This window comes from Psammomys obesus, unplaced genomic scaffold (assembly GCF_907164565.1).
Source record: "Psammomys obesus unplaced genomic scaffold, mPsaObe1.curated_primary_1811, whole genome shotgun sequence".
NCBI classification, from domain to species: Eukaryota; Metazoa; Chordata; class Mammalia; order Rodentia; family Muridae; genus Psammomys; species Psammomys obesus.
Genome location: NW_026596051.1, coordinates 18,318,474 through 18,344,032, shown reverse-complemented (window position 1 = coordinate 18,344,032; position 25,559 = coordinate 18,318,474). Strand labels below are relative to the sequence as shown.

Genomic DNA, 25,559 nt, shown 5'->3' with positions numbered 1-25,559 from the left:
CCTGGCCGGGGAGTAGATAGAACATGAGAGGAAACAGCTTAGAGTAGCTGCACAGGCAGATGAGGGAGGATAAAAGCTCAGCTGAGCACATTTGCTATCTCATGCACGGACCTCCTCACTCCAGCTGAGAGAAAGTGGAGGCGGAAGCAGCCCAGGGTGCCTGCTGTGAAGGGGCCTATAACCATAGGTTGTCACACAAACCAAGTGATTCTGAAGGAGCAACATGGTAGTGGGGCCTCATGGGGGGAGGAGAGGAAGGGGAACTTGACACCCAGCTCTATCCAGGCCAGCCTTGACAGCCATGGTCACATGCCCATGGTACAGGCAGGGATGCCCCTGGGCAGACCACCCAGGTCTAACTGCATCACTTATAACAGTCCTGTGCCACCTTGGGGACCCAAGGTGTAAGAGAGTCCCCAGGATGAGAGGTGAACAGCCCAGAGGCAACCACATGCAAGCGGTACTCTGTCACTAATCAAGAGGACATATCTCAACAGCCCTCACAAAGAGCATCTGCTCAGGGAGGCCCATGGCTCTACAGGATCCGCACTAGGCCCTGGGCATGGGTGGATCACAGTGCGACAAGGAAAGTACATGATTTGGGCCCTCCGGGGGGCTGTGTGTGAGGAGGGAGGTCTCAGACCAGTGACCCATCCGTAGGCCCCTGGCTTGAGGGGAAGCCTCCACCCTATCAGCTACCCCATCTCATGAAGAGGAGTCATGGCTGGTGACCCTGCGTTTCACATGGAGCCCCAACCACCGATGCCTTTGCAGACTGCTGGGGTTGATAGTGTCTTGAGGGATAGACTGGGCAGAAGAAGAGCCTGAGATTGCCTTCCCCTGGAGATTTTCTACTTGACCTCTCCCTTCTCCCAGTGTGCCATGGTGTTCCCTTTCTTCCTGAAGTGAGGACTTCCTGCCCATAGGCCAACTCCCACCCCCCCAGGTCCAGGGCCCAGGTAGTGAGCGGGTAGACACCCAAGCTCCAACAGCAATGACAGAACCTACCAGACCTACCCACCTGGGCTCCCCTCTTCCTATTGCAGGGAGGTCCAGGCAAGTACAGAGTATAGAGAACACATGGCTCAGGCCAGAGCAGCGCCTGCCCCTTTGACCATTACACTGGCTTCCTGGCCCCAGGAGCTGATATCTCAGCCCTTTTGCAGGAGGGATACTTGGCTCCCTCTAGTGAACACACATCTGCTGGATGCTTCCTTAGGGATCCCATCAAGACCCTCAGGCCAGCCCATGAGGTGAGGATGGTTACCCATCAACGGAGGAGGAAACTGAGGCTCACAGAGGTACAGTGACTCGCAGGGTCACCCAGTCACTTGGGTAGCGAATGTGGCCGAGCCCCCAAACACTGCTTTTCCCTACACAGCAGCTTGGGGGAGCCAGGCTCCCAACTTCCAGCAGGGCTGCCAGAAAGGATGGAAACAGGCAGGCAGGGAAGGCCTGCTCAGAGCTCTCTCTGCACAGAGAAAATGAAATGGGTTGGGTTGGATTCAGGGTTGAGTGAGTCTGAGCTCAGAGCAAGCCCTGAGGGGAGAGATGAAACACCCAACACTGCACACAGGCAGCCCCGGGCCTGAGTTTGAGAGACCACTGCCAACCTCTGGCTTGTGTGGTTTCCACAAGCCACCACCCACCACCCACGTGCACGCACACACACATACACACACACACACACCGTGTCTCCAGGCCCCAAGGACTATCCAAAGCCACCTGTCCTCTTTCCCATAACCACACACCCAGACCTCAGGCTAAAGGCCCCTGGAGTTTCCTCAGTCCCAGGCCTGGCAGGGGAAGTGGGCCAAATGGAACAAGGCAAGGCAGTAAGAAAAGATAACTTTATTTCCAGTCTGAGAATGTATTACAAACAGATCTTAAAAACTCAATAGAGCAACATGATTGGCCGAAATGCAGGTACAAATCAAGGCTTTTACAGGTAAGTTGGCCTGGCAGATTGAAACCATCGGTGCCAACGGAGAGACTCATAAGGGGTGGGCACAGCCGCACTGACCCTCTGACACAGGGGAGCAGAACACCTCTGCTCCGTGCAAGGGAACGTACAGCCTGGGTTGGGAGACGGCCCAGCACAGAGCCAGGGTGACCTGTGGGCAGGGCCAGAGCCTTCCAAATGCCAGCGTGGCCCTTCCTTTTTCCACCTGGTCCTGGCCACCAGCTTCCTGGTCCCAGCAAGGAGGCACTCCTGGAGCAGGGGTACACTACTGGGAGGGTTTTACGAGACGCCCTCCAGCAAACTGATCTCGGGAGCCTGGGCAAACTCAGCCTCTGGGGGGGTGATGCATACTCTTGTCAGGCCGCCCACTTCTCAGAGCCCTCCAGGGGCTCAGGAGCAGGCTGATCTGAAGCACAGAGGGGGCGTCAATGCCACTGACCCCGCGAATCATGGAGCCTCCTGAGCGTCAGTTTCCTCCCCACGGGATGGGACGCCGCCCCCACCTGTGGGTGCTGCAGGGTGACGTGTAAAACAGATCACACATGGACCGTGCCCGGTCTCTGGGCTGCATACACAGAGCTGCCGTCTCCCAGAACTAGGGACTCCGGAACAGCTGCAGTAGATTTGATTTGGGGTAGGCAGTGTACCTGTATACTGCAGAAACGACCAAGAATGACAGAGGGTCAGTTACCCCGGAAGAGGACAGTGGACCAGGCCAAGCTTTGTTGTCTCTGAGAACCGACCTCAGCCGTGGAGGTCTTCTGCCCCTGACAGTGCAACAAATGACAGGAGCCCATGGTCATAGCACCCTTGTGCCGATGCACCGGGTGAGAAGATAGGTGGAAAAGCTGGTTCAGGGGCTCTCCTGACCCCAACCTGACCAGCCTCCATCTCTGGCAGCCACAGCATCTACCTAGGGGAGGACAGCCCTGTGGTTGTCACCCTGCCCCTGAGGCCCCGGTTACAGGTCTGGTGGCTTCTCAAAACAGCACAAAGCACCCCCTCTGCAAAGAGGCTAGGGCCCCTCCTCTCCTGTCTGGAGGGGTCGTATCCAGCCCTTGGCAGCAGCGGCCAGCCTGCTATCTCAGGGAGGGGGCTTTACCTTGAGTCCGCCACAGACTGAACATGACAAAAAGAAAGCTGGAGGCAGCCCTGCGTGGGGGCTGCCTGCTTCCCAGGACTCGCCAGGGGATGGACTGGGCAGCGCAGCTTCACTGCCTGGGCCTTCCGTTGTCTGTCCCCGTCTTCGAGCTCCCATAGAACTGGAGGGACACCCCGTGGATGCCTGACCACTCAAGTCCGTGGCTGAACTGTGGTCAGAGCCGCCCTGAGAGGCTGGGCTTGGGTCCCTGGGACCCTGGCGCAGGCTTCGAGGTGTGTCATAGTGGTGTCGCAATGAAGTGGGCACCTGGTACTCAGCCGCCCCCGGTGGGCAGGCACACAGTCTGGGCTCAGGTGCGCTGGCTCCAGGGGGCAGGCTGAGTAGGGACCCGAATTCCTCTCCTGCCCTCCACACGTCCAGGCTGCTGCCAGCGTAGGATGAGAAGCTGCCAGAGTAGGAGGAATGGCTGCCTGTGGCAATGCCGCTGTCAGAGGAGCTCTGGCGGCCGACTTCCTGTAACTGCCGAGGCCGCAGTGGCTTGAGGGGTGGCCTGGAGCCTCCCAGCATGGCTTCTCCTGAGCCCTGGGCGGCCACTAGCCCTCCTGGCCCTTCCTGGGATGTGCCGGCTGAGGATGAGGACTGCTCCGGCCATGCAGTGAGCCGGCTGCTGGCGCTGATGTCTGAGTGACTGGCCTCAGAGGAGGAACTGGATACGCTCCGATCATCCCCTGAGACAAAGCAGAAACTGAGGCTGCTGTGGGGTCCAAGCAGGTGAGGGGTGGTCTCTAGTCAGAGTGCTATGACAGTCTACTCCTCCCCAGCCCCTACATCTGGAAGCTGGATCAGTAGGCCAGGATCTGCGGGACAGCCCCTTCCTCATCCAGCCCCTGGCCCACTTTCAATGCCAGCCTTTTCAGAGCCCCTAACCTTCCTCCCACGGCCACTTCTTTGGTCACAGTCTGAGTCTCTCCATCTGGACCCCACCATCTCCTCTACAGTGCCCCCTGAGGCAGGTACCTGCTTACAGCCCCTTCATGCTGTGGATCTGTGACCCAGCTCCTGAGTGGCCTCCTCCTCTCCTAGCCCAACTATTGTGACTACCATCCTGGCCACCTTCTAGCCCAGCCAAGGCCTGGGGCAACCCACCCTCCTTCACCATCCCAGACCTTTCCCAGAAGGTTGGATATACCAGTCCACATGGCTAGTATGTGAATGGATGAAGGAAGAATAGATGAATACACAGGAGGAAGAAGAAAGAATGAGTAGGAGGGGAAGCAATGAGTGGCTAGACGTATGGGTAACAAAGCAGTAAATGAGCAGGAGGAATGAAGAATGGATGGATGGTTGGAGGCATGGAGGCATGGATGGATGGGTGGATGGATGAGAGAAAGCATGGCTGAAACAGATGACAGCTACCTGCACAAGTCAGAGGTCATGAGCGTATACACGAGGGGACTCCAACAGCCCATGTAGAGAGATTTGCTGTGTGGCCCAGAGTGGAGTAGGAAGGACTGTACTTAGAGAGAGGTCCCTGCAGCCCAGATGAAATTAACCACTGACTCTACCTCCGCTGCCTGGCCGGCCAGAGTGTGAGAGCAGGCTGAGCCTCTTCTCTAGCTGTAGGGCCTCCAGCGCCTCCTGGGCAACACGTTCCTCTGAGGCCAAGGGTCCCCCAGGACTCGGGTCTGTGCAGAGAAAAAGATCAGTGAGACAACAACCACCCCTGCACCACCCCATCACCCCGCCTCTGTACCACCAGGACACCTGGTGAGTCCAGAACCTTAAGAGCCAAGGCAGCCTGAGATGGTTCCTTGGAGCCAGTTATGCCCCATGCCTTGGCCCAGCTGCAAGGCATCAAAGACAGGGTACCTAAACCAGCCACTCAGGCCCCCTAGATGCCAAGCCCAGGCCTCTCTCTGTGAGCAAGACCCCATCTGCCCAGCCTGTGTTCTCGCCCCTGCGGACATGCCCCTGAACTGCCCAGCCTGGGTCTCTGTCCCCGTGACAACCCCACTAAGACAACCAGATCCCTCTGTCCCGCCCCCACCAGCTATGGGCCTCCCCTCACCGATAACGTCACCTCCTCAATCCCACAGCTCCCCTGGTCTAGGAGAAGTTTGCTCAGCCCTGGGTCACCACACCCACTTCTCAGGAGCTCCACTTTGGTCTGAATAAAATACCTCCATAGTTCTGTGGCTGGCAGGACGGTGGGACCTTTTCCTGGTCCCTTAACATCTCCCATCCCTGAGCCATACCATTATAGGTGACAGCAAAGATTTCCACCCTGTCCTCCCCAGACACCCTTCCCCTGCTGCCTTTGCTGAGGTGCTCACGTGCAAGGACCTCCTCGAACATATCCACACTGCCTGTCTAAGGCCCTTGACAATGTCAACATTCCAGGCTGCGAGCAGTCAGCAGTAGGAACCTGCTCCTCTGGCTCTGTCCACATTCCCTGCACAGCCATTGGCACGCAGAAAAGCTACCTTATAGCAAAGCCTCTGGCCACCCCTTTCTAGCTCACAGCGGCCTCCCTCTTTCCTTCAGAAATACCCTGAAGCACAGCTGGCCCCAGAGAGGCCTGAGAGAGGCTTCTATGATTGGCACCTTGCTGCCATGGGCTTCCTCAGCTCTGAATGGCACGCCTCCAGCAGTAATGACACCCATCCGTCCCTCTCCCCCCAGTTAGAGAGGGTCACTAAAGTATCAGAATGCTGTCCTCAGAACAGGACTTTCCAGAATCCTCCACCCTTCCCTTCCAGTTTTCTCTAGGCTCTGGGTTCTCATGTGGAAGGCAAAGGCCTTGCTGGGCCTGCACAGCAGCAAACCTACAGAGTGGGGCGATGCTCAGAAATGTGCATCGCAGGAGCCCCTCACCACGATGGGACTTTTTTAATGCACAGAGGACAGAGCCCTTGTCCTCCCACAACCTCTTCCTGCAGGGGGTCAACCCTATAGGACTCCACAATTGAGCTAGCTGGATGCTGACGACGGTCCACACAGTTGTTATGCTGGGGTGACCCAAGACCCCATATACTGGGCAGGACACCTGGCAGCTGCCTTGTTTGAGCATTCCTAGATGATCTGACAGGGGCAACTGTGGGACAGGTCTGGAATGCCCTATCAGCCAAACCATCCGCCAGTGGTCACCAATGGCCCTATCTGGGGACAGCCCACTCCCTGCCTGTGTTGGGGAACAACTCACTTCCAAGATGAGCCATCTATGCCATCCTGTGCCCAGTGCTATGCCCAGTGCTCTCTTCACCCAGAAACATTTAAAACAAGCAGGAGAGTGGGTACCCCTAAAACCCAAGTCCTGCTCCCAGGCACACCCCAGTGTCACACACACAAGGGTGTGTTGTGAGGTGACTATGCTTCTAGGGACCTCAAAAGATGTCTCTGGGGGAAAACATGGTCTCTCTACACCCTGAGACCCTGGTGGTCCCCTGGCGTTTCCCCTTTGTTATTATACAACTGAAAAGTAGAAAGATACCAGCAGGGTGCGCTGCCACATTGCCCAGACTACTGGGCAGCAGGAGGGCTTTGACCCCAGGAAAGTCCTCAGGATCTCCAGCAGCTATCTCACTGGCTGCTCTGGGGTGGGCAGCAAATATGAAGGTCCTGGTGGTGCCCATGGGTCCAGCTCAGCATTTGAAACTGTGTCCCCTACCCCTGGCGTGGTGACCATGTAGGGACACAGCAGATGGAGCTTGGACCATCTGTGTGTGGCCACACTTCGACACCATCCACTGGGAACCATCCATACAAGCCCCCAACTCATCCTGCTCTGGGTTCCTCAGTGCCAGGGCCATCGGCCCGTTAGCTCCAGCAGCACACCTGGCCAAGATGCCCTTGGCAGATTAGGAGTAGGACAAGAGGCACATTCTATGGAGCATACCCAATATACACTTTGAAACACACACACGTGAACATGCACACACACACACACACCAGATAACCTCACAGGGTGGCTCTAGTCCAAATGCCAGGCTCAGACATCCTGGTCCTGACCCCTATATGCAGAGACAAATCAGCTGCCCACATGCCAGCGACCTAGGGCCAGGCTCTCTCTTCCCCATCTCCAAGGTCTTAGGCTTCTTACTGCCCAGTCTCTGTAGCTGTGGCTCACCTGCCTCAACCAGAAGGCTGCAGACTCTAGGGTTCCATTGGCCCATGTCCATGGAGGAGGGGCAACTCCAGGAGAGCCAGGCCTGAGACATGCCAGCAGACCTCCTTAGGAACCACAGTGGCTAGAGGGCTGTAGTCCCAAGCCAGTAGGCTCTAGGGTTCTTAGTTGCGGATGGGAAAGAGCAGGCTACCTCACTAGGCTGATGAAGCAGCTTACCAGTCCCTGGAACAGCAAGTGTACCATCCTGTAACATCCCCCACACATACCTGGGAGAACTGGCCGGAGACCGAATGGGCCTTTGGTCGGTGAGATGCCCCGGACAATGCAGTCAAACAGGAAGCTAATCTGCTCTCCTTCGTCTGAGGACAAGAAGAAGACTCCAGCCCCTGGAGAGGAAAGGCAGAGAGATACAGGGGGGTGGGGGTCAGCCAGCCCCAGCAGGGCTTGGAGAGATACCCGGAGTAGGCCTTGAGCAAGCAACCTCCAGCCCGAATCTAAGTGACCTAATACAACCTCATGAAGCCGCATGCCTGCAGCACCAGGCATGACAGAAAAGACAGCACCTTTCTGTCTTTTCTGCTGCTAAGGAAGCCCATCAGTGCCTCACACGCAGAACCAGCCATGCCTTGGGCAACAGGTCATACCACCCCAGGCTGACTGGAGCTGGGCCAAAGAAGCAGCCTTCTCCACCTGCAACAATCTGTCCTCGGGGTGCTGAGTTGAGTGCTGTCTCTTTAGCAATGCTGAGGGACTGGCAGGGAAACTCGTGCCAAAATGCCAGCTGGGTGTCCTTCCAGATAGCGCTGCATGGCCTGAGCCCAGTGGTCCCACACCTCACAGGCGTCCTGTCCCGACTGCACTGTCGAAGGCTACTCTCCTAAAAGGATGTTCACCAGCCCACAGCATGTACCTCCTACAGGGAGACACACAGGACAGGCCACTGTATGTGCTCCAGGCTCCCTCAGCTTCTTGAGGCTTTCCCCCAGCCTATGCTAAGGTCAAGGGAGGCACTTCTGGGAGGTCTCCTGGGGTCTCCAGGGGCTTAGGTCGACATCTCAGTATGGCCATCACTGACTCAGACCTTCACCCAGGGTTGTGCCAAGTCACCTGTGGGTATTTGTCCCATTGTGGCACAGTGTGGTGTGCCCGTCCCACAAACAATCAGCTGTCGCTCTGACTAGTGTGGTGATCCCCACACTGAGTGACCTCTCCCCTTCCTGGAGGTCAAATGGCAAAGAGGGACCCCTGAGGTAGCACATGTGTCTCAGGATTGCCTCTGGCCCCCTGTCCACTCAGCAGAAGGAAGGAATGGCATGCAATCAGCCCAGGGTCACTTGGGCAGAGGGACCGCACAGGTACTGAGAGCCTCTGTGCCCAGAGAAGCCCAGAGCAATGAGTCAGCAGTGAGGGCACCCCCAGGCCATGTGCCATCAGGCACCAGGCCGGCCCTCCTGCCGGGCCGTGCCTCCACCAAGGGTGAATGAAATCCTTCCCTGGCTGAGTGAATGACAGAGCAGCCAGGATGGCTGCACCCACCTACTGAGCCAAGGCCACGTGGCTGGACACTTAGTATATCACCACACAAGAATCTCTCTCTGCTCCAGGCCTCTGCCATTGCCCAAAGAAAGGCAGGCAGGCTCCATGCAGGAGGACTCTCAGGGATAGAAGGCAAGGACAGCTCTGGACGGCTGGGGAAAAGGTAAGAGCTGAGAAGTCTTCTCACTGAATGTTCTGCCTCCAGGTCACACTCCATCTTTGCTGAACAAACATGGGCCTTCCAGGGGACTCAGCCAGTCCCAAGACATGCGTGCTGCAGTTCCCCCTGTATGGTGCATGGCCACCACTGCACACCTGTGTACCCTGGGACAGCACCTGTGACTGCTGAAGCTTCCTCATGTCCTCAACTACCATTTTTGTCTTAGAGATAAGCAAAATGAATCCACAGTAGGCAGCAATACCCATGAGATGGACAAGGGCATCTCAAGCCTAGGGCAGAGGCCACTGGGACACTGCCCAGCACCACAGAACTGGTTCTACCAGGGTTTTGTGGACCAAAAGAAGAGGTGGGACACAGAGCAAAAGTGGACAGCTCCCCTGATGCCTAACCAGGAGGCCACCTCTAGAGGCTCACCAGCTCAGCAAGGCCCCAGTGGACCTCGTGGAAGAGTGCTACAGGCCAAGAACTGCGCTGGTTAAGTGAGGTATTCTGGCCATCATCTGCTGGCCACTTCACATAAAGCATCTCGTGCTTGCTCCCTCTCCCCAGCTACCACCCCACCCACTGTAGGGCTCAGTCAGTCTGGCCCCAGCTCTCATGGAAGGCCAGGCCTCTAATCCTGAGCTTACAGGCAGCTGGCAGAAGCCACAGGACAATCAGTCCCTCGACTATAAAAAACCACATTACCGAAGGGAGTGGAGCCGGTCCTGCATTCCACCACGGCGGCGTCTGTGGAGTATATCCCTCATGCTCCAACCCAGAAGATGTAGTCAGACAGACAAGGCCCAGGAACCTAGCAGCTACCAACCTAGGTCCCAAGTGCCCATATGGCATCCTTCCTAGACACCCCATCTACATTATTCCCCCCCCCCATCTACATCCTTAAAGGACACCCACATGCAAGGGTCCATCAACCTGGGCATTCAGAGTCCAGGGATGAGGCCTCTTCAGGATACATTTCTACTTCCTATTCTGTCCCCTCTGTCATCCCTACCTGCCCAAGGCTCCCGGAATCACCCAGCGCTCCCTAAACATGCCTGCCCCACTTGGCATCCCTCTACATGGGTGATGCCCAACCATACTCCTTAGCATGTAGCAACGGCCTTTAAGACGGTATCACAGAGGTTCTCAACCTTCCTAATGCTGTGACTCTTTAACACAGTTCCTCAGGTTGGGTTGATCTGCAACTGTAAAATTATTTCATTATTACTTCATAGCTGTAATTTTGCTACTGTTATGAATCTTAATGTAAGTATCTTTGTTTTCTAATGGTCTTAAGTGACTGCGATGCCACTTTACTAGTTCCAAACTCTGACCCTTATCCCCAGCTCTGGAAGCCAGGTGTCCACCCTGAGGTGCCTTCACCTCTGACATAGCCCCCGTGAAGCTCACTCTGCCTCGTATCCCTTTTCCTGTCCACTGCACTAGACTCCAGACCAAGCACCTGTGACAGTGGCCCTGGTGACCTCCCAGGACCTGCTGGCAGAGGAGCCACCCTTAGATAAGAGTTAAGAGACACCTACAGGGACCTTCTCTTTGTTGTTCATTGGATTGTATGTTCCAAGAAAGGCCGATGCCCAGGTTCATGTCCCTGTCCAGGTGACTGCCTGTCCATGAGGCTAGTCCCACTTCCCTCACCAACTCCTGGCCAGCCCGAGCCTCCTCTGAGCAGTATACAGTGACCACAGCAGCACTCTACTCTTCCAGATCACTGAGGGAGCCTAGCACCACCCACCGTGCCTACCTAGAACCACCCACCCCAGGGAAAACCTCAGCTACGCTGCTAGAAAAGGAGCTAGAAGAGAAACTGTGGCCTCCCTATCAACCACAGCCCTTGCTATCATCTTGGTTTTCACTGTTCGAGTGACCTAGTCTGTGCCTGGAGGGACAGAGATGAGCCGCCTCATTGAACCCTGCCCAGAACTCTGACCTAGAACTGACCAGAATGGACACTGCACTCAGGGTGCTCACTGTCCAGCAACAGGTAGCACGAGGACCCAAAGATGGGGAGCCAAGAGCTCTTAGGATGTACCAGCTTTTGCTCCCTCGGAGAGTGTCCTTGAAATCACTCTGACAATGACCCCTAGATATACACACACTTCCAAACGGCTCAGGCTTGCCTCAGCAGAGACCAGCATCTCCCTTAATGGAGTATGGGGACATTAGCCAAAGACCCTCTCAGCTTGTCACTGGGTTGCATTGACAGCACCTTCATCAACTCATGGGTGAACCCTCTATGCAGGCCCAGATGAGGCCACTCCTTCGTGACTCCTATTCCTCTGGCTGCTTCTGCCCTCTTGCCATTTCTTTGTGCCTCGGGGTTCCTGCTCACCCACGCAGCCTACACCGGTACAGATCTCCTCATAGGCCTTGACTCTTCTGTTTCTTGAAGACCAAGCTGAGGTCCTGGTCCTCAGGAAGAGAGTGAGGAGCCAGGCTCAGCTTAGGCATGGAGGGGCCCCTTCCAGACCGTAGGAAGGGGAACCCCCAAGGCCCAGCTCAGGCACACTGCAAGTGCACAGGGCCGCAGGAAGGACTGGCATGGTGGAGTTGTTACTTGCTCTCCTGTATAGATAAGGCTTTGGGCTCTATCACAAGGTTCTGAAGAATTGCAGTCAAGTCACTGTCAACATCACCAACATCCCCAAAGAGTGAGGTTTCTGTCTACAACACCTAATTTCTCCTGTGTAGCAGCCCGAGCTGAGGCATGAAGTCTCCATGTACCCCAGGAGGTCACGTGGCCTGTTTCAGAGGTCAGAGGGTCCTGTGCCTCTCCACTCTCTTCTGTCTAGAACAAACAGCTTGCAGCAAATCAGCCCCTGAGGACACAGATGGTGGCCTCTGACAGCTGGCAGAGTCTGAATTACCTAGCAGCTGGTCCTGCTCCCTGGCTCCCAGCTTGATGCCCACTCTGCCCGAGAAGGCCTTTTGTTCCTCAAGAGGAAGAAGGGCTGGCACGTGGCGGATGGAACCCTGGGGTAAGCAGCCAGCCCCACCCTGCCTCAGGAACAGCTGCTCACACAAACAGCAATACATGAGCTGGGCCATTTCTGCCACCGCCCCCACCTGGCCACAAGCACCTGTGGCAGCTCACGCCTCAGTCTTCTCTTCTTCAAAGAAGAAGAGAAAAGTCCCCAGGTGGCAAGGCCCCATGGGCTAGGGCATGTGAGAGCTTAGATGTGTCCCTCTCAATGTCCTGCAGGGTGGCTCTCATTGTGGCCAGCCTGGGCTTTGTGTGACAGTAGGCTCCACACTGATGGGACCTGGACTCACTCTGTATGCTGATGTTACTATATGTCTACAAAGGCAGAGGAGTCCCCTCAAATCCATGCCAGCAAAAGACACAACTACATGCCTGGAGACTTGTGACAGGCAGCCACAGAGTCCGGGCTCAATACCAGCCACTGAATGCAAGATTTCTCTGGAGGCCACAGAGATGTCCCTCCGAGTGGCCACATCTCTTGAATGTCACTCTAAGTCAAAAGGCTTTGCTCTGGACGCCTCCTGTTTGGGATGCCTGTATCACTGCCCCTGCTGTCCATGGACACAGTGCTAGAAAGGCACTGAGCTCCAAGAGCTAAGGGTCCTCATCCCAGCCCTGATCCTGCTGCCCCACCTCAGCATGGAGCCCTTCCTCTCCCATAGTTGACATATGGACAGCACTCCTGGAAACCACTGGCCGTGCAGCTAAACCTTCCTGTTCTTGTCTGGAGAAAGAGCAGAACCTTTTAGATCCCTCTGCTTCTTCCAGACTTGTACCATGGGGCCTGTAAGTATCATTCCCAAGTGCCCAGCAAACACTGCACTAGTGGCCCAGCCTGGGTCAGTGACCAGCTCTCCCATGCCTTGGTGTCCCTTTCTTGTGCCTTTCCCTAGGACTCCATGTCTCTATTAGACCCCCATGAGGTTATATTTCACTTTTGTGTGTCAGAATCATACAGGGCTATTTGTTTCAAATGTATTTTCCAGATGCCACCAAAGGGGGCTACAAACTGTCTCCAGTGGCCATGATCGTGAGTGGATGGATGCTGGGGGCAGAAATGATGCCAAGGCTTGAGATGAACTCCCTGGAGACTGTAAGGAGATTCCACAGGAAGGGCAGGGCAGGCACAGTACCTGAGAGAGGGCCCCCAAGATGATCTGACCTAGACTCGGGGACAGCCTGGCACCACCTTGCTGTCTGACACTGACGAAATTCTTAGCATTAGAGGATCCTGCCATGCTGGGAGTGTGGAGATGGTCCCAAGAAGCCTTGCAGTTGGCAGAAGCAGGGTTTGTTCCCTCTGCAGAAACTTCTGCTCATCCTTAATGTCAGCCTTACCTGTCCTCTGTGACAGGTCTCCCCATCCTAGTCTACCTGGGTTGCCTTTCTACCAGTTGTCTCTAAGCCAGAGAAAGTGGTCCTATACCTCTCTTCCCCACGAGGTCCTTGACATACAACTAAACCAAGAAGTTTGAGTAGGTGAAAAGCCACACTGGGGACAAGGTCACCTCTATATTCTCTGGGGAGCAAGCTAGGTTCTGGAGGGGGCAGGACCATGCTAGGGTCTGTCCTCAGGGGAGGAAGAGAATGTTAATTCTACATATTCAAGATCTGCTAAAGCCTTCTGATAATGCTCTCTAGTCGTCTGTCCTCCAAGCAGGACATGGCCAAGCCATGTGCACCATGATGCAAATTTTATTACCATCATGGCCAAATGGTAGCTCCCAAAAGACCTGTCCACATGTATATACAGAAAGGGTCTTTGAAGATGGGCTGGTTTGGGATATAAGCACAATAATATCCTGGCTGATCCAGCTGGCCCTACAGCCAGTGACAGAGAGAGCTAGAGAGAGAAAGAGACACATACAGAGAGAGAGACAGACAGACAGACAGATACCAGCTAGGACACCAGGAGTGCAGTTAATGAGGAAATAAAAAATAATCCCAGGAGCCCTAAAGGAAGGTCTTACTGACCCTTTCACTGGGGACTGTTGGCCCCAGACCTTGAAGGAGCCAATGTTTGTTACTTTAACAACCTTGTTCCGGTTTGTGGGCTACTCCAGACACCTGCTGCTCCCTGAGCCACACTAGGCTGCAGCTTCTTTCCTAGGTCTCCCCACTTAAAGGGTGGACGCATGGCTTCCAGTCACCCTTCTGCCCACCTGCCTTGTGTCCCATGTTGTGTCAGGGAGTCACAGCTTGTCTGCAGCAGTTTCTCTCTCTGTGTCTCTGTGTCTCTCTCTCCCCCCCCCTTCTCTAATCCAAGACAGGGTTTCTCTGTGTAGCCTTGGCTGTCCTAGACTCAGTCTGTAGACCAGGCTGGCCTCCAACTACAGTGATCTGCCTGCCTCTGCTTCCCTGAGTTCTGGGATTAAAGGTGTGTGCCACCACACCCAGCTGGCTGCAGCAGTCTCTATGACCAGTTGGAGGGGGACCAAGTGTGTTTCTATTGGAGAACAGAGCCCTGGGGCACCTGTCAGGAGCAGAGGGGTGGGCTTGCCCAGTCAGTCCCCCCCTTCAGGTCTTCCCAGAGAGATGAGGCATCTCTCCTGGAGCCCTGTGGACAAACATCCAGTCAGGCCGTGCTGATCCTGGCTATGCTATACAGGAGCTAAAACCAACCTTATGTCTCACAGCCTCCTCACACTACTCAAAATCTGGGCCTCTACATGACAGGGGCTCCCTGGCCCTGATGTAGCACCTAACCATGGTCACCACACAGCCTTTTCCAGCAGCCAGTGACCTGTGGGCCAAGTAGGATTTGAGCTGGAGGGAGAGAATTCCCAGCAGTGCCGGTGCCAGGGCTATGAAGCAGGACTCAGACTAGCCGGCTCCAGGCACAGTGGTTCCAGGCAGCCTCCCGTAGCTAATTCAGGACCTTGCTCAGAAGCCTCGGGTCAGCCCTGAATAGTTCACCACAGGCACAGGGAAAACACAACAGCCCAGGTCAGGTGCTTGCTTTCTCAGCAGAGCTAACAGGCAGTGCCCAGGATGGTGACAAGCAGAAAGGAGCCCATTGGCACTAAGAGACCAAGCTGTAAGTTCAGAGGCCCCAGAGGAGAATTGTGCCCAGTCAAAGTGAACAGGCCTCCATGGAAATGGGTCCTCTAGCCCAGCCCACCTGGGAGTCTTGCCTGGCCTGGAAGGCATGCTGGCCAGCACCACCCCTAACCTGGAAATCCCACAGACCTTGAAGCAAGGATCCTGGCCTGCTCAATCAGAGTGAACCCAGCAACTCCTAAATGGAGAGGCTCCCAGGAAAGATAGGCCGCTCTATGACTGACTGGCCTGTAGTTCCCAGCTACCAAATAACAGAGGGGCCCAAATGGCCATCCCACCATCCCAGCCACAGGTCATTCTGGAATCCTCTGCTCTTGAGGCCTGCCAAGGGAGCAGGCTGGGCACCACAGCTGACATGGGAAATGGCTGTGCTTGCCACAGTGCTGTGGTGTCATGCTGTCCCTTTGTCCAGGGAAGGATGTTGCCTTGCCTCAACTCCTTTTGTGTCCCTTCACTAAGCATCTCTGTAGATCACACTTCATCTCCCCAAAGGTCCTCATAGGACTGCCTCCCACTCAGAGGCCCACTGTCAGCTCTCAGTATCCAACAGAGACTATGGGGCATGGTGTCCACTCCAACTCAGCCCTTTCGGAACGTGAGGTCCAGGCAGCAGACAACACATATCAATGTCACCTCAGGACGAGGGAGGCATCACTCCTGGAGCCCTGTGAATACACATCCAATCAGGCCATGATGAGCCTGGCTATGCTCTACAGGGGCTAAGCCCAACTTCTTACATCCCACACCCCAGTATAGGTCAGGGGGACATCTCTGACAAGGGCGGGGATGGGTGGGCAGGTTGCAAGAGTCTCAGAGGCCTGACCTAGGAATTCAACTACTCAAGGTCTGGGCCTCTAGAAAACAGGGGCTCCCTGGCCTTGATACAGCAACCAACCATGGTCACCTCAACCCCATGAGAGGGCAGGTTGCCAGGAGGGTGAGCACCTTGGGCACCAGCACAAACATGCAGTGCAGCTGGCCTCTCAGGAGAGGAAAGGGTTCTGTTCCTTCAGTCACTGTAGGTCCATACTCCCCCACCATACATGCAGTCCCCTCAGAGAGCAGTATGGGGTGTGGGGGGGGATCACTGGACCAACTCATTCCTGGCATGAAAGGCCTCACAGTCCTCCAAACACCACCCATCCACCAAGATCCCACCCTAGCTACCAGACACCATCCTATCACGGCTGTCCCATGTCAGCTTCTGCACCCATTTCAGCCTGCTCACATATGAGTTGAGGCCTGCATAGCGTGGCCTCTGGAGACTCAGGGATAGGACCTTCATACCACCCAGGGCCAGACCTTCCCTTCCCACATGTGGCCATCTCACTGTCGACATTCAGGCAGCTCTGGGCAGCGCAGCAGTGAAGGTAGCTGCGGGGTGGGGGTGGGAGGTGTCTAAAGAGGAGCTCTCAACCTCCCAGTCGAGAACCCCCACTGGAAGTCGAAAGACCCTTTCACAGGGGTCGCATATCAGATATCCTGCTTATCAGATATTTACATTATGATTCATAAGAGTAGCAACATTACAGTTATGAAGTAGCAAATAATTTTACGGTTGGGGGTCCCAACCTGAAGAACTGTATTAAAGGGTCTCAGCATTTGGAAGGCCGAGAACCACCGGTCGAGAGGAATTTTTGGCCAGTGAATGCAGTTCTCTGACTGTGGCGTCCATGAACCCTGACTCGTACGCTTACTTTTTTGTATTGTTTTCATTTAACTTGAACAGAAGGCGCTCTGACACCGACCTCATATGCAAGCAACACAGTGACACCAGACTGCTCTCTGGAGTTTCCCAGGCTCCCTCAAGCTCCCTCTCATCCCCAGAAGCAGCCAGAGCTCAGGCTCTGCTGAATGCTGTGCCCAACTTGAGCCACTGCAGCCCCGTTGCTTGGGGACCCAGCCCACAGCCTCCCTTCAGGTCCCCAAGCCAACATGCATAGGCCAATCAGCTCGAGTGTCCCCAGTACCCCCCCACACACACAGCATACTTACAGTACCCACACCTGGTCCCGCCTTCGAAGATGAACCCATTCGGCACAGCCCCATAACGCCGGAGATCAGACAGCTTCCACTGCCCCGTGACGGCTGGAGGGATGTCTCTGGCCAGGACGAGGATGTCATTGCAGAGGTGGAGAGTGGCCGGACCACTCTCCAGTTTGGTGCCAGGAGCTACTGTCACATGGAACCTATGTACTGAGGGCCAGACAGTGAGCAAAAGGGTATTACCAGGGGGTGGCCGAGGTGGGAGAAGTAGTATCCCAGGATCAGGCTGGTGAAGCTGAGAAGAGTCGAGAAGTGCTAAGGACGTCAGTGGGCCCCAATTAGGTCCGCCCATATTCCAGGATCTTCCTTAGTCAGAGTCAAGCATATTCTCTGAGGGCACTGATCACAACCCAGCCCTCCCTAACATATTTAATGCAGGTCTTGTGCACTGAGGCCGCCCCTTGGGGACTCTTCCCATCAAAACAGCCAATGTGGTCCCATTTCAGAGATGGGAAAGCAAAGTTCAGGAGGTCCCACTTTGGTGTGTGGCATGGAGTATGTCTCACCCTGTGTCTAGATTAGGAGGCAATGGTTGGCAGGTCTGCCTGACACTAGCATGGCTCAGAGGTAGCTAGAAGCTGCTGCAGCTGCTTCAGCTCAGAGTTTTGCCTTGAAAGCCTTTAGGGAACACAGCCAGATTCGTTCCTTCCTCCCCTCTCTCTTCGGGCACCCTACTTCAGAAGCCCATCCCTGTGAGCCAACAATAGCCTGTCTACCTGCACTGCCTATGTATAGTCCCGCTTCATCTCTAGACCCCAGAGCCAGAGGGACCCTAGTAATGATGCCACCTTGTCTTGTTCCAAGCTGTGGCCTTGGGTTTGTCCTTGGCAAGCTCACCCTTAGATCTACAGGGGTCTGTCAAGCCACATCAGTTCTCTCTTGATATCTGTAGAGAGGCCTGGGAAACCCTCCACTTAATGGGATGATCTCTGTCTTACCTGTATGGCGGGAGGCACAGCCAAGCTATGACCCACCACCAGAGAACTCTCTAGAAAGATGAGAGCTTTTATACTAACACTGCCTGCCCTGGACCTTCACTGCATTATCCACACCACAACTCTAGGACTAAAGGTCCACCAGGCCACATTGTTCTTGGATGAATGAAAGCAAAGCTTCCGCCTCAGCTGCCTAAGTGTCAGCATGGGTGGGCAGTATGTCTCATTAGTTCATTTATCGTCATCATCACATCATCATCATCATCATCACATCATCATCTAGGAGTGCAAGGGCGCACATGCCTCAGGGTGCCTGTGGAGGTCAGGGGACAATTTCTACCCTGAACTCCTGAAAGTCAATCCTGTGGCTTCCATAGATCCCTCTGCATGAGCTCTGCGATGGCACAGAACACATGGGTCACAAAGCATGGGGGTGGGGAGGGTCCTTCCTTAAATGACATAGGGCTAGCTCAGTTAGCTAAGGGTTCTAGTTTTAACAGGATCATTTTGGGGACCTTAAAGGGCCATGGCACCAAGTCCATCCTCAGCCCCTGGCCCAAGCACCCATAAGGGCCCACCTGAATCTCTTACTCTGAGACACCCACCCATTTTCATCTCCTCTACAGATTCCCTGGGGTCTCGTTCATCCCTGCAGCCCACATTTGGTGAAGGATTCTGGGGCTTCACCGCAAACCTTGCACTCATGGCACTCACCCTCGCCCAGTGCGTAGCGGATACGGGTATCCCAGGCACACATGGCCTCATGGCTGTCAAATCCCAGCATGACAGCCTGGGACAGGCAGATGATGGCCAGAGTGTGGGCCAGGCCCTCATAGGGCAGGGCAGGCTCCAGGCCACAGATGTCCTCCAGGGTGAGGCTGCTGCGCTCCCGCAGGCCCTTGGAGCGTTCACACCTGTCCTTGTAGACCAGCATCAGCAGGCAGTCTGTTCAGACAGGCAAGAGGTCATCAGGGTGCTGCCTATACTGTTCATTGCCTCCACCCTTTTACCACTGTCCCTAAAAGGCCTCAGCACTGTTGGACAGAGACCCGAGTTCAAGGCTGGCCCTGAACAAATGACTTACCCACCCCAAAAGAGCCACAGGACAAGAGCAAAACCAGCTACTCTTGTTCTGGATGTCTGGAGCCTTTATTCATCCCATCAGGACCCTGGGGTCCGCTCTGAGCCCCACGCTTCTGGCCCCTTTTTGCCCAGTCTGTGTAGTGTGGTGAATGGGTCTCAACTCGCTGTGCCCCCAGAACAAGGACATCTTGGAACTCCACCCCAAGTGTGTTTCTCCTCTGCCTTGGAGTTGTCAGCACTGCCATTGCACTGCACCCCAGGGTGCCACTCCCCATGAGACAAATGGAAGCTGGGTGGGCTGATGCAGGCTACGTTCATGGCTCCCTGCCCTCTGCAGTCACCAGCAGCCTTCGTCAGAAGCCCTCCCCTCCCCCCAGCAGCCAGGCTTCCACACCAGCAGCACCTGGACCTCAGTGTGCCCACCTATGAGGAGGGTGTAGGCTCACAGGCTCAACGCAAACACCTGAACACCTTTTTGTGTGAGGCAACCCCGAATAGCACGTGGCACTATCAGCGAATGGATATATTGGGCTACACCGAGAATGGAGAAAGCCGCACAGGGGCCACAGAGTAAAGCCAGACATTCCTGCGAACAGACTCAGCAAACCCACTCAAGGACCCAAATCCCAACCATGACTCCCAGAGCCTCTGTGGCTTTCGCTCCTTCCCTACCCAGAGCCTGAGAGCCAGGATCATGGAGGCTGATCCCAGCAAGATTTCCATGAGGGCCAGAGCTCTGGGGACTACAGAGTCTCTTCCTCTGCTACCCAACAGGGTGGGCAAGCAGCCAGGCAGCATGTTCACCGGTAAGCACAGCTGTGTGCCACTTACAAAACCAATGAGGTGACGACAGGAGGACCAGGAGCCACAGTCCACCCTCGGCTCTATAGCAAGTCACTATGGACTACTTGAGAGCTTATCTCCAAAAGAGGCTAAGTCCTCTGCTTCCTGTTTGTAGACTATTGTGTGATCCCTCACTATTGCCTGCCTGCTGCCACGCTTCTCACCATGACGGTGATGAAGTCTTGTCTCTCCGAAGCTGGGGTTACAGTTGAGAGACTGTCTTGAGCCTCAGGTGAGATGTTGGACTGTGGGCTTTTAAACGGTGTGGGGGACAGAAGACTGTGGAGACTGTTGAAGATGAACCAAATGCATTTTGTATTACAACATGGCCACAGGTCTGTTTTAATACTTGATAGAGCTACAGTTGGTAGAGCTATTTGGGTGACGCTTAGGAGGTCTGTTCTTGCTGGAAAATGTATGCCACTGGGAGTGGGTTCTGAGATTTCCAGAATGCCATTTTGAGTAGTCCTCTCAGCTTCCTACTTGTGGATATGGATGTGAGCTCTCAGCGTCTGCTCCAGTACCACGCCTACATGCTCCCACCATGATCGTGATGGCCTCTTATCCCTCCGGAGCATAGGCCTAAAATAAAACCTCCCTTTTGCTAAAACAAACAAACAAACAAACAAACAGGGTGGGGCTCCACTTCCTGTCTGGAGACCTGTCCATTGTTTATAACCATAAAAAAAAAAAAATGGAGAAGCCATTCCCAACCAAGGATGGCGCAACGTGTAGGAGTCCACCTGTCACCTCGGGTTCTGGCTCAGTTTCTCTCAAACACAGGTGAGAAGGGCCTGAACGATAGACTCACTAGCACAAAGCAAGAAACTGGGCTCAGAGGGACATAAACACAACAAGAAAACAAAACAGAACATGTCCCTCAAAAGCATCCCCAAACATGTCACATGAGAAATGAAAATCCACTTGGGGATCCACCAAGGCAATCACAGGAACAGTGGAAGTAAGCATAGCCAAGGCCCTGTGTGTCCACAGTCTCAGCATGGCGGGGGACACCTTTCCCTCCAGCTGTCAGGTCCAGCGTCCTCATCTGTAACATAGCACATACGACCCTACAGGAACCCTGAGGACTGAATGTGGGTGCTCACTGTGGGTTCATACATTGCCACACTGCTTTCAGCTGCAGCCCACAAGGCTGTCTGCTGAGCTTTGTAAGATGTAGCCAGTAAGCACCAATCACCCCACTGTGGCCAAAAAGCCCTGGCTCCTTTCACCTCTCAAGTCCCTGGCAGGCAGGACTCAAGAGTTTCAGGCCCTTCCTCCCCTGAGAACCCACCATGACAGAAGTAGCATCTGAGCCAGTGTCCTGCTTCTGCTACTGTTTGCTGAGGCTGACCTTGCTGCCCACCCAACAGACACACTGGCCACCTCAGCCCTGTCCATAAACCTGCCTGTCTTTCATGCCTCAGTGTTGCTCAGCTCCTCTCATGTTCACCTGTAGAGCACCCTCAGGCTAGGGTCTCTAACCATCTCCCTCACATCCTGCTCCTCCTCTGCAACCCCAGTGACCCTCAGCACAGCTATCAAGATCAGCTCCTTAAGCTCTATCAAGATCAGTCCAGTTCCTTAAGCTCCAATGGTGGCCCAACCTCAGCCTGTCCTGGCATAGCAGAGAGTCCAAAATTCATCCAGGAATAGTCTGCTGCTTCAGGGACAGCCCACTGTCAACTCCTTTGTTCAGAAAGTTCATGTTCCCAATGGTAGGAGCAAGAAGGGTATCAATAAACTTTTCCTTGGAATACCAGACAGCTAAATACCTTAGCTTTGCAGAGATGGCAGCTTTTATTACAACCACTCATCTCAAGCCTTCAGCACGGCGTGGGAAGATTGTGGAGGCTGCCAGTGACACCTCAGAAGCAGGCAGTGGACTGGATTTGGCCCGTCTCTACTCTAGGGTAGAATTTGCTCACACACGGTGCTGAGCCTGATGTTGCCTGGTTTAAAGAGCTACAGGGAAGGACCCCGTATTTGATCCTGAGACCTTATTCCTGGTGGACTGGTGCCACCCCCCAATCTATCTGATCTCTGGATACACAAACTCTCAACCGGTGCCTCAGGACACTGAGAATCTGTGAACCCCTTCTTACATCAGCAGGAGATGAATGGTGGCCACTTTCAGCCTTGGGGACCTATAAAGGTGACACTTGGTAAAAGACTTAAGCTGCAGATTGGGAGACAAGCTCCTCAGTTCTCCTGGGGACACTGACACATTCTCAGATGAAACAGAAAATGGGGTATGAGAAAGGCCACGTGGACACAGGCAGGGGGTGGAACCATAAGGCTGTAAGTCAAGGACATTTAGAGCCACTATGAGCAAGAAAAGGCAGTGAGCATGTGGCCCTGCTATGGCTGATCTCACTCTTCTGCCCTAAAGAGATAAGTGTCTGTTGCTGGAAGCCAGTTTGTGGTGCTCGGGTTTATAAGCAGGAGGGGTTTCTCAATTGGCTACAGAAACCACAGGCACTGCCAGGGTCTTCAGCCTAAGTCATGTGGCTCCATGGGCCTGGGCACAGAGGCAATTGGATGGACAGATCAAAATGGTTCCCTGGAGCCAAGCCTAAGCACTAACTGCTCCAGATGCCCTACCCCTATCTTGCTACTCCAATTCTGTCACCCTGTCCCACCTCCTATAAACCTGAACAAAGAGACACTGGGACATACAAGCTAACAGCTAACTATTGGCCCAGTACTATGGCGAACTACAAGAATAGGCAAACTGATGGTGGGCAGGGTCCTCCTGAGTGTGGAGTGGAGGGGGAGGGACCCCTCAGGGATGAGCAAATAAATAAACCTGGAGGATCCAGGTTAGCAGCCCCACAGGGAACAGTCAGGACAAAGGCACAGCGGTCTCTATGAAGACTTGAAGGGCCAACAGGACAAGGGGACTAAGTCACAGGCAGGTGAGCCAGAAAGGTTTGGTGCCAGAGCTAGCTCTAAGAGTACAGAGCATGAAAGTCTGCCCCAGCCTTGACTACTGCATGAAGCACAGACTCACGGGGACAATCACATCTTCAGACACTCCTGTCCTATCCCATTAAGGGATGCTATGGGCCTAGGCTGGACAGAAAAACAGGAAGAGGCAGCTTCAGCACCAGCTATGTGAACCTGCCCCAGTCTTCCAGGCAGCAGCGACTGGACTGTCTGTAGGTTGGCAGGGGACAGTGAAGACCAGAAAATGGTTCCTAGCATGGGGGCAGGAAGAGGATGCCTGGGGAGGGCTTTCAGGGATACAGCTTGGACCGGGGTCTTTCCTAGATGGATGAAGCTAAGAAGCCCATTGGACACTGGATGGCATGTGGGCAGGCAGCTGGAAGGCATCTAAAGATGTAAAAATAACCATGGACTTGTCATGAGCTCACAGAGGCCCTCACAGCCAGGGCCCAGGGCCATGCAGAGGGCAGGAGGGACAGGCAGAACTGAAGTCTCTGGGTAGAGGGACACACCACAGGGAAGACAGAGTGACCAGGCCTGGAGGCTACAAGGGAACAGGGAGGGTGGAGCTGGGAGGAGGTAGAAGAGAGCGGCAGTGGCTGTGAGGTAAGTCCAGCCCTGGAGGTCACGGTGACCCTGAGGCAATACCCTCAGAAGTGCTGTGTCTAGGAGCAAGAAGCAGCCTGAGTGCACCCTGAGCCTGGAGACACAAGATGGAATGTGAGGCCCCAGGTCCAAAGTTTATCTTGGGAAAGACACCATGTCCACTTCTTCACATAAGTGAGGAAGACTCAAAGGCATGGGTGTGCCTAAGAGTGTATACATCATAAGCTGGGCTCAGTGCCGAGGCCTAGGTAGGACAGGGCCCACCTCTGTACTCTCCAACCACCTTCCTGGAAGCTGTGGGAGTAGCCAGGCAAGGACCAACACAGAGCATCCAACTAAGGACAACATACTTAAGGAAGATGCGCCTCTCTGGGTCACATAGCACAGGAGCCGAACCAGGCCGTGAACCCAGGTATTCCCATTCCCGGTGATGTTCCCACGAAGAGAGAAGTCTGGCTGCCATCCTGTCCTGTCCTCAGCCTTGGGCTGAAGTGTCACCCCATCCCACTGGGAAGTCACCACCACCACCACCCATGGATCTCAGTCTTATTGAAATACACCTGCCATTATCAGAGCTACCAACTTCGAGGTTAAAGTTTCCTGAGCACTGGCTGGCACGGGACTCCAGCTTCAAGACTCCCTGTCCCTATGTGTGGACTTGAGGCCTCTGCTGTCATCATGAGCAGTGGGTGTGGTATTCTCCTGAAGGTGGGGTCATTGCATCTCTCTGGGAAAGTCAGACTATGGCTGCCTAACGATGGAGCTGAGCTGGGAAAGCCTAGCATTCAGGAATGGAGAGCAAGGTCCTGGGCGGGAATGGGCTATGAGACTCCCCCACTCCTATGTCTGTAACTCATCTTCTCTGCAAGATTCAGGACTTGGGTTCCTCCTGGTGGCTTTCCCAAGATGGGTGTAGCCCCTGCAACAGCTCAAATGGGAAGCAGGAGATTAGCAGCCTCTGAGGATGCTGTTCAGATGTCTGAGGACCCTCCATGGGCTGTCTAGAGCTCTCCATCAGGAGACCACGCCACAAAGAAGACAGGCTGAGAACTGAAGTTCTGGCCGCAGAGAGCCACTAGCCACTAGAGGACAGTGCACCCCTCTCCTGAAGGCTTGCCCAGAGAGGAGACCCAGATGCCCACCCTTCCCCAGACACACAGTCACACTCTAAGACCCCACACTGAGAGAGGCTTGGTGGGAAGAAGTCCACCTTAACCAGCCCTTTGGGGCACTGTGGCCCAGTGCTCGCTCATGCTGGGGGCTGCAACGTTTCACAGTTTTGTTTAACCACTCCCTTCCATGAGCTCAGATTGCCTACCACAGATCCAGCTCTGTGGAACACACCTCTGCTCAAAACATTTTCTCCTTTTCTGCAAGCTAAATCCTTCCCACAGGACAGCTGCCAGTGTTGGCGGTACACACAGGAGAGAGCATGCTGACAGAGAACTCTTTGCTCCCCAACCTCCTGGTCCCTTTCAACTACCTCCCATGAGCCCCCACAAAGACAGTCACAATTTTAAAGCCCAGGATCCCTTGATTTCTTAGGACAAGAAAGCACGGCCAGCTTCTCCCTTCTATACCAGCTCAAGAATCCAGACCACAAGTCCTCAAGGACACAGGTGTCAGCCTAGGTCTGGGGTGGGGGGGGGGGGAGGCAGGGATGGGGCAGGGAAGAGCCAGTCTCTGGTGGGACAAGACAGGGAGGTAGGAGAAAAAAAAGCCACAGTGAGGATGGGAGTGGAAGGAGGCTATGGGCTGTGTAGCTCAGAAAGAAGTCACAAAAAGCCCAAGCAGTAGTGGGACAAGCAAGCAGGCTCTGGAGAGACAGGCACAGAGGCAGGGCCACACCCTCCCCTCTTGACTCACCTCCTACCCCTAACACATTCCAGCCCAACTTCAGAGCCTCCTCTGGTTCCTTTGTCAGTGTCACCCCTGGGGGCCTCTGCCCCCCCCCCCACTGCCTAGCACGTGAGAAGCTCTCAGAGCCCAACAGAGTCAGTGAGCACACCTTAGGATGCTCTTAGGGGTAGCATCTACCCCAGCACCTTCCCTATGACCCCTTACCAGCCGTGTTTTGCACGTGGACAGAGCTGACCAAAGCCTCTTACACTCACTATGGTCTTTACTTCTCTGTGTCCCCCTCCCC

The 25,559-nt window shown here is 54.7% G+C and overlaps 1 protein-coding gene across 1 annotated transcript in view; it reads right to left on the bottom strand.

Moving 5' to 3' along the window:
- Positions 1 to 1,862: 1,862 nt before the first annotated feature.
- The window catches only part of Dok7 (docking protein 7), a 25,103-nt gene continuing 1,406 nt past the window's right edge, over positions 1,863 to 25,559 (bottom strand). Inside the window, exons 3-7 of the mRNA XM_055624095.1 lie at positions 18,647 to 18,877; positions 16,947 to 17,147; positions 7,458 to 7,577; positions 4,631 to 4,750; positions 1,863 to 3,793 (exon numbers count right to left, since the gene is read on the bottom strand). Of these exons, the coding sequence (XP_055480070.1) occupies positions 3,048 to 3,793; positions 4,631 to 4,750; positions 7,458 to 7,577; positions 16,947 to 17,147; positions 18,647 to 18,877 (1,418 nt within the window). The 3' untranslated portion in view covers positions 1,863 to 3,047. The remainder of the gene's footprint in view (positions 3,794 to 4,630; positions 4,751 to 7,457; positions 7,578 to 16,946; positions 17,148 to 18,646; positions 18,878 to 25,559) is intronic.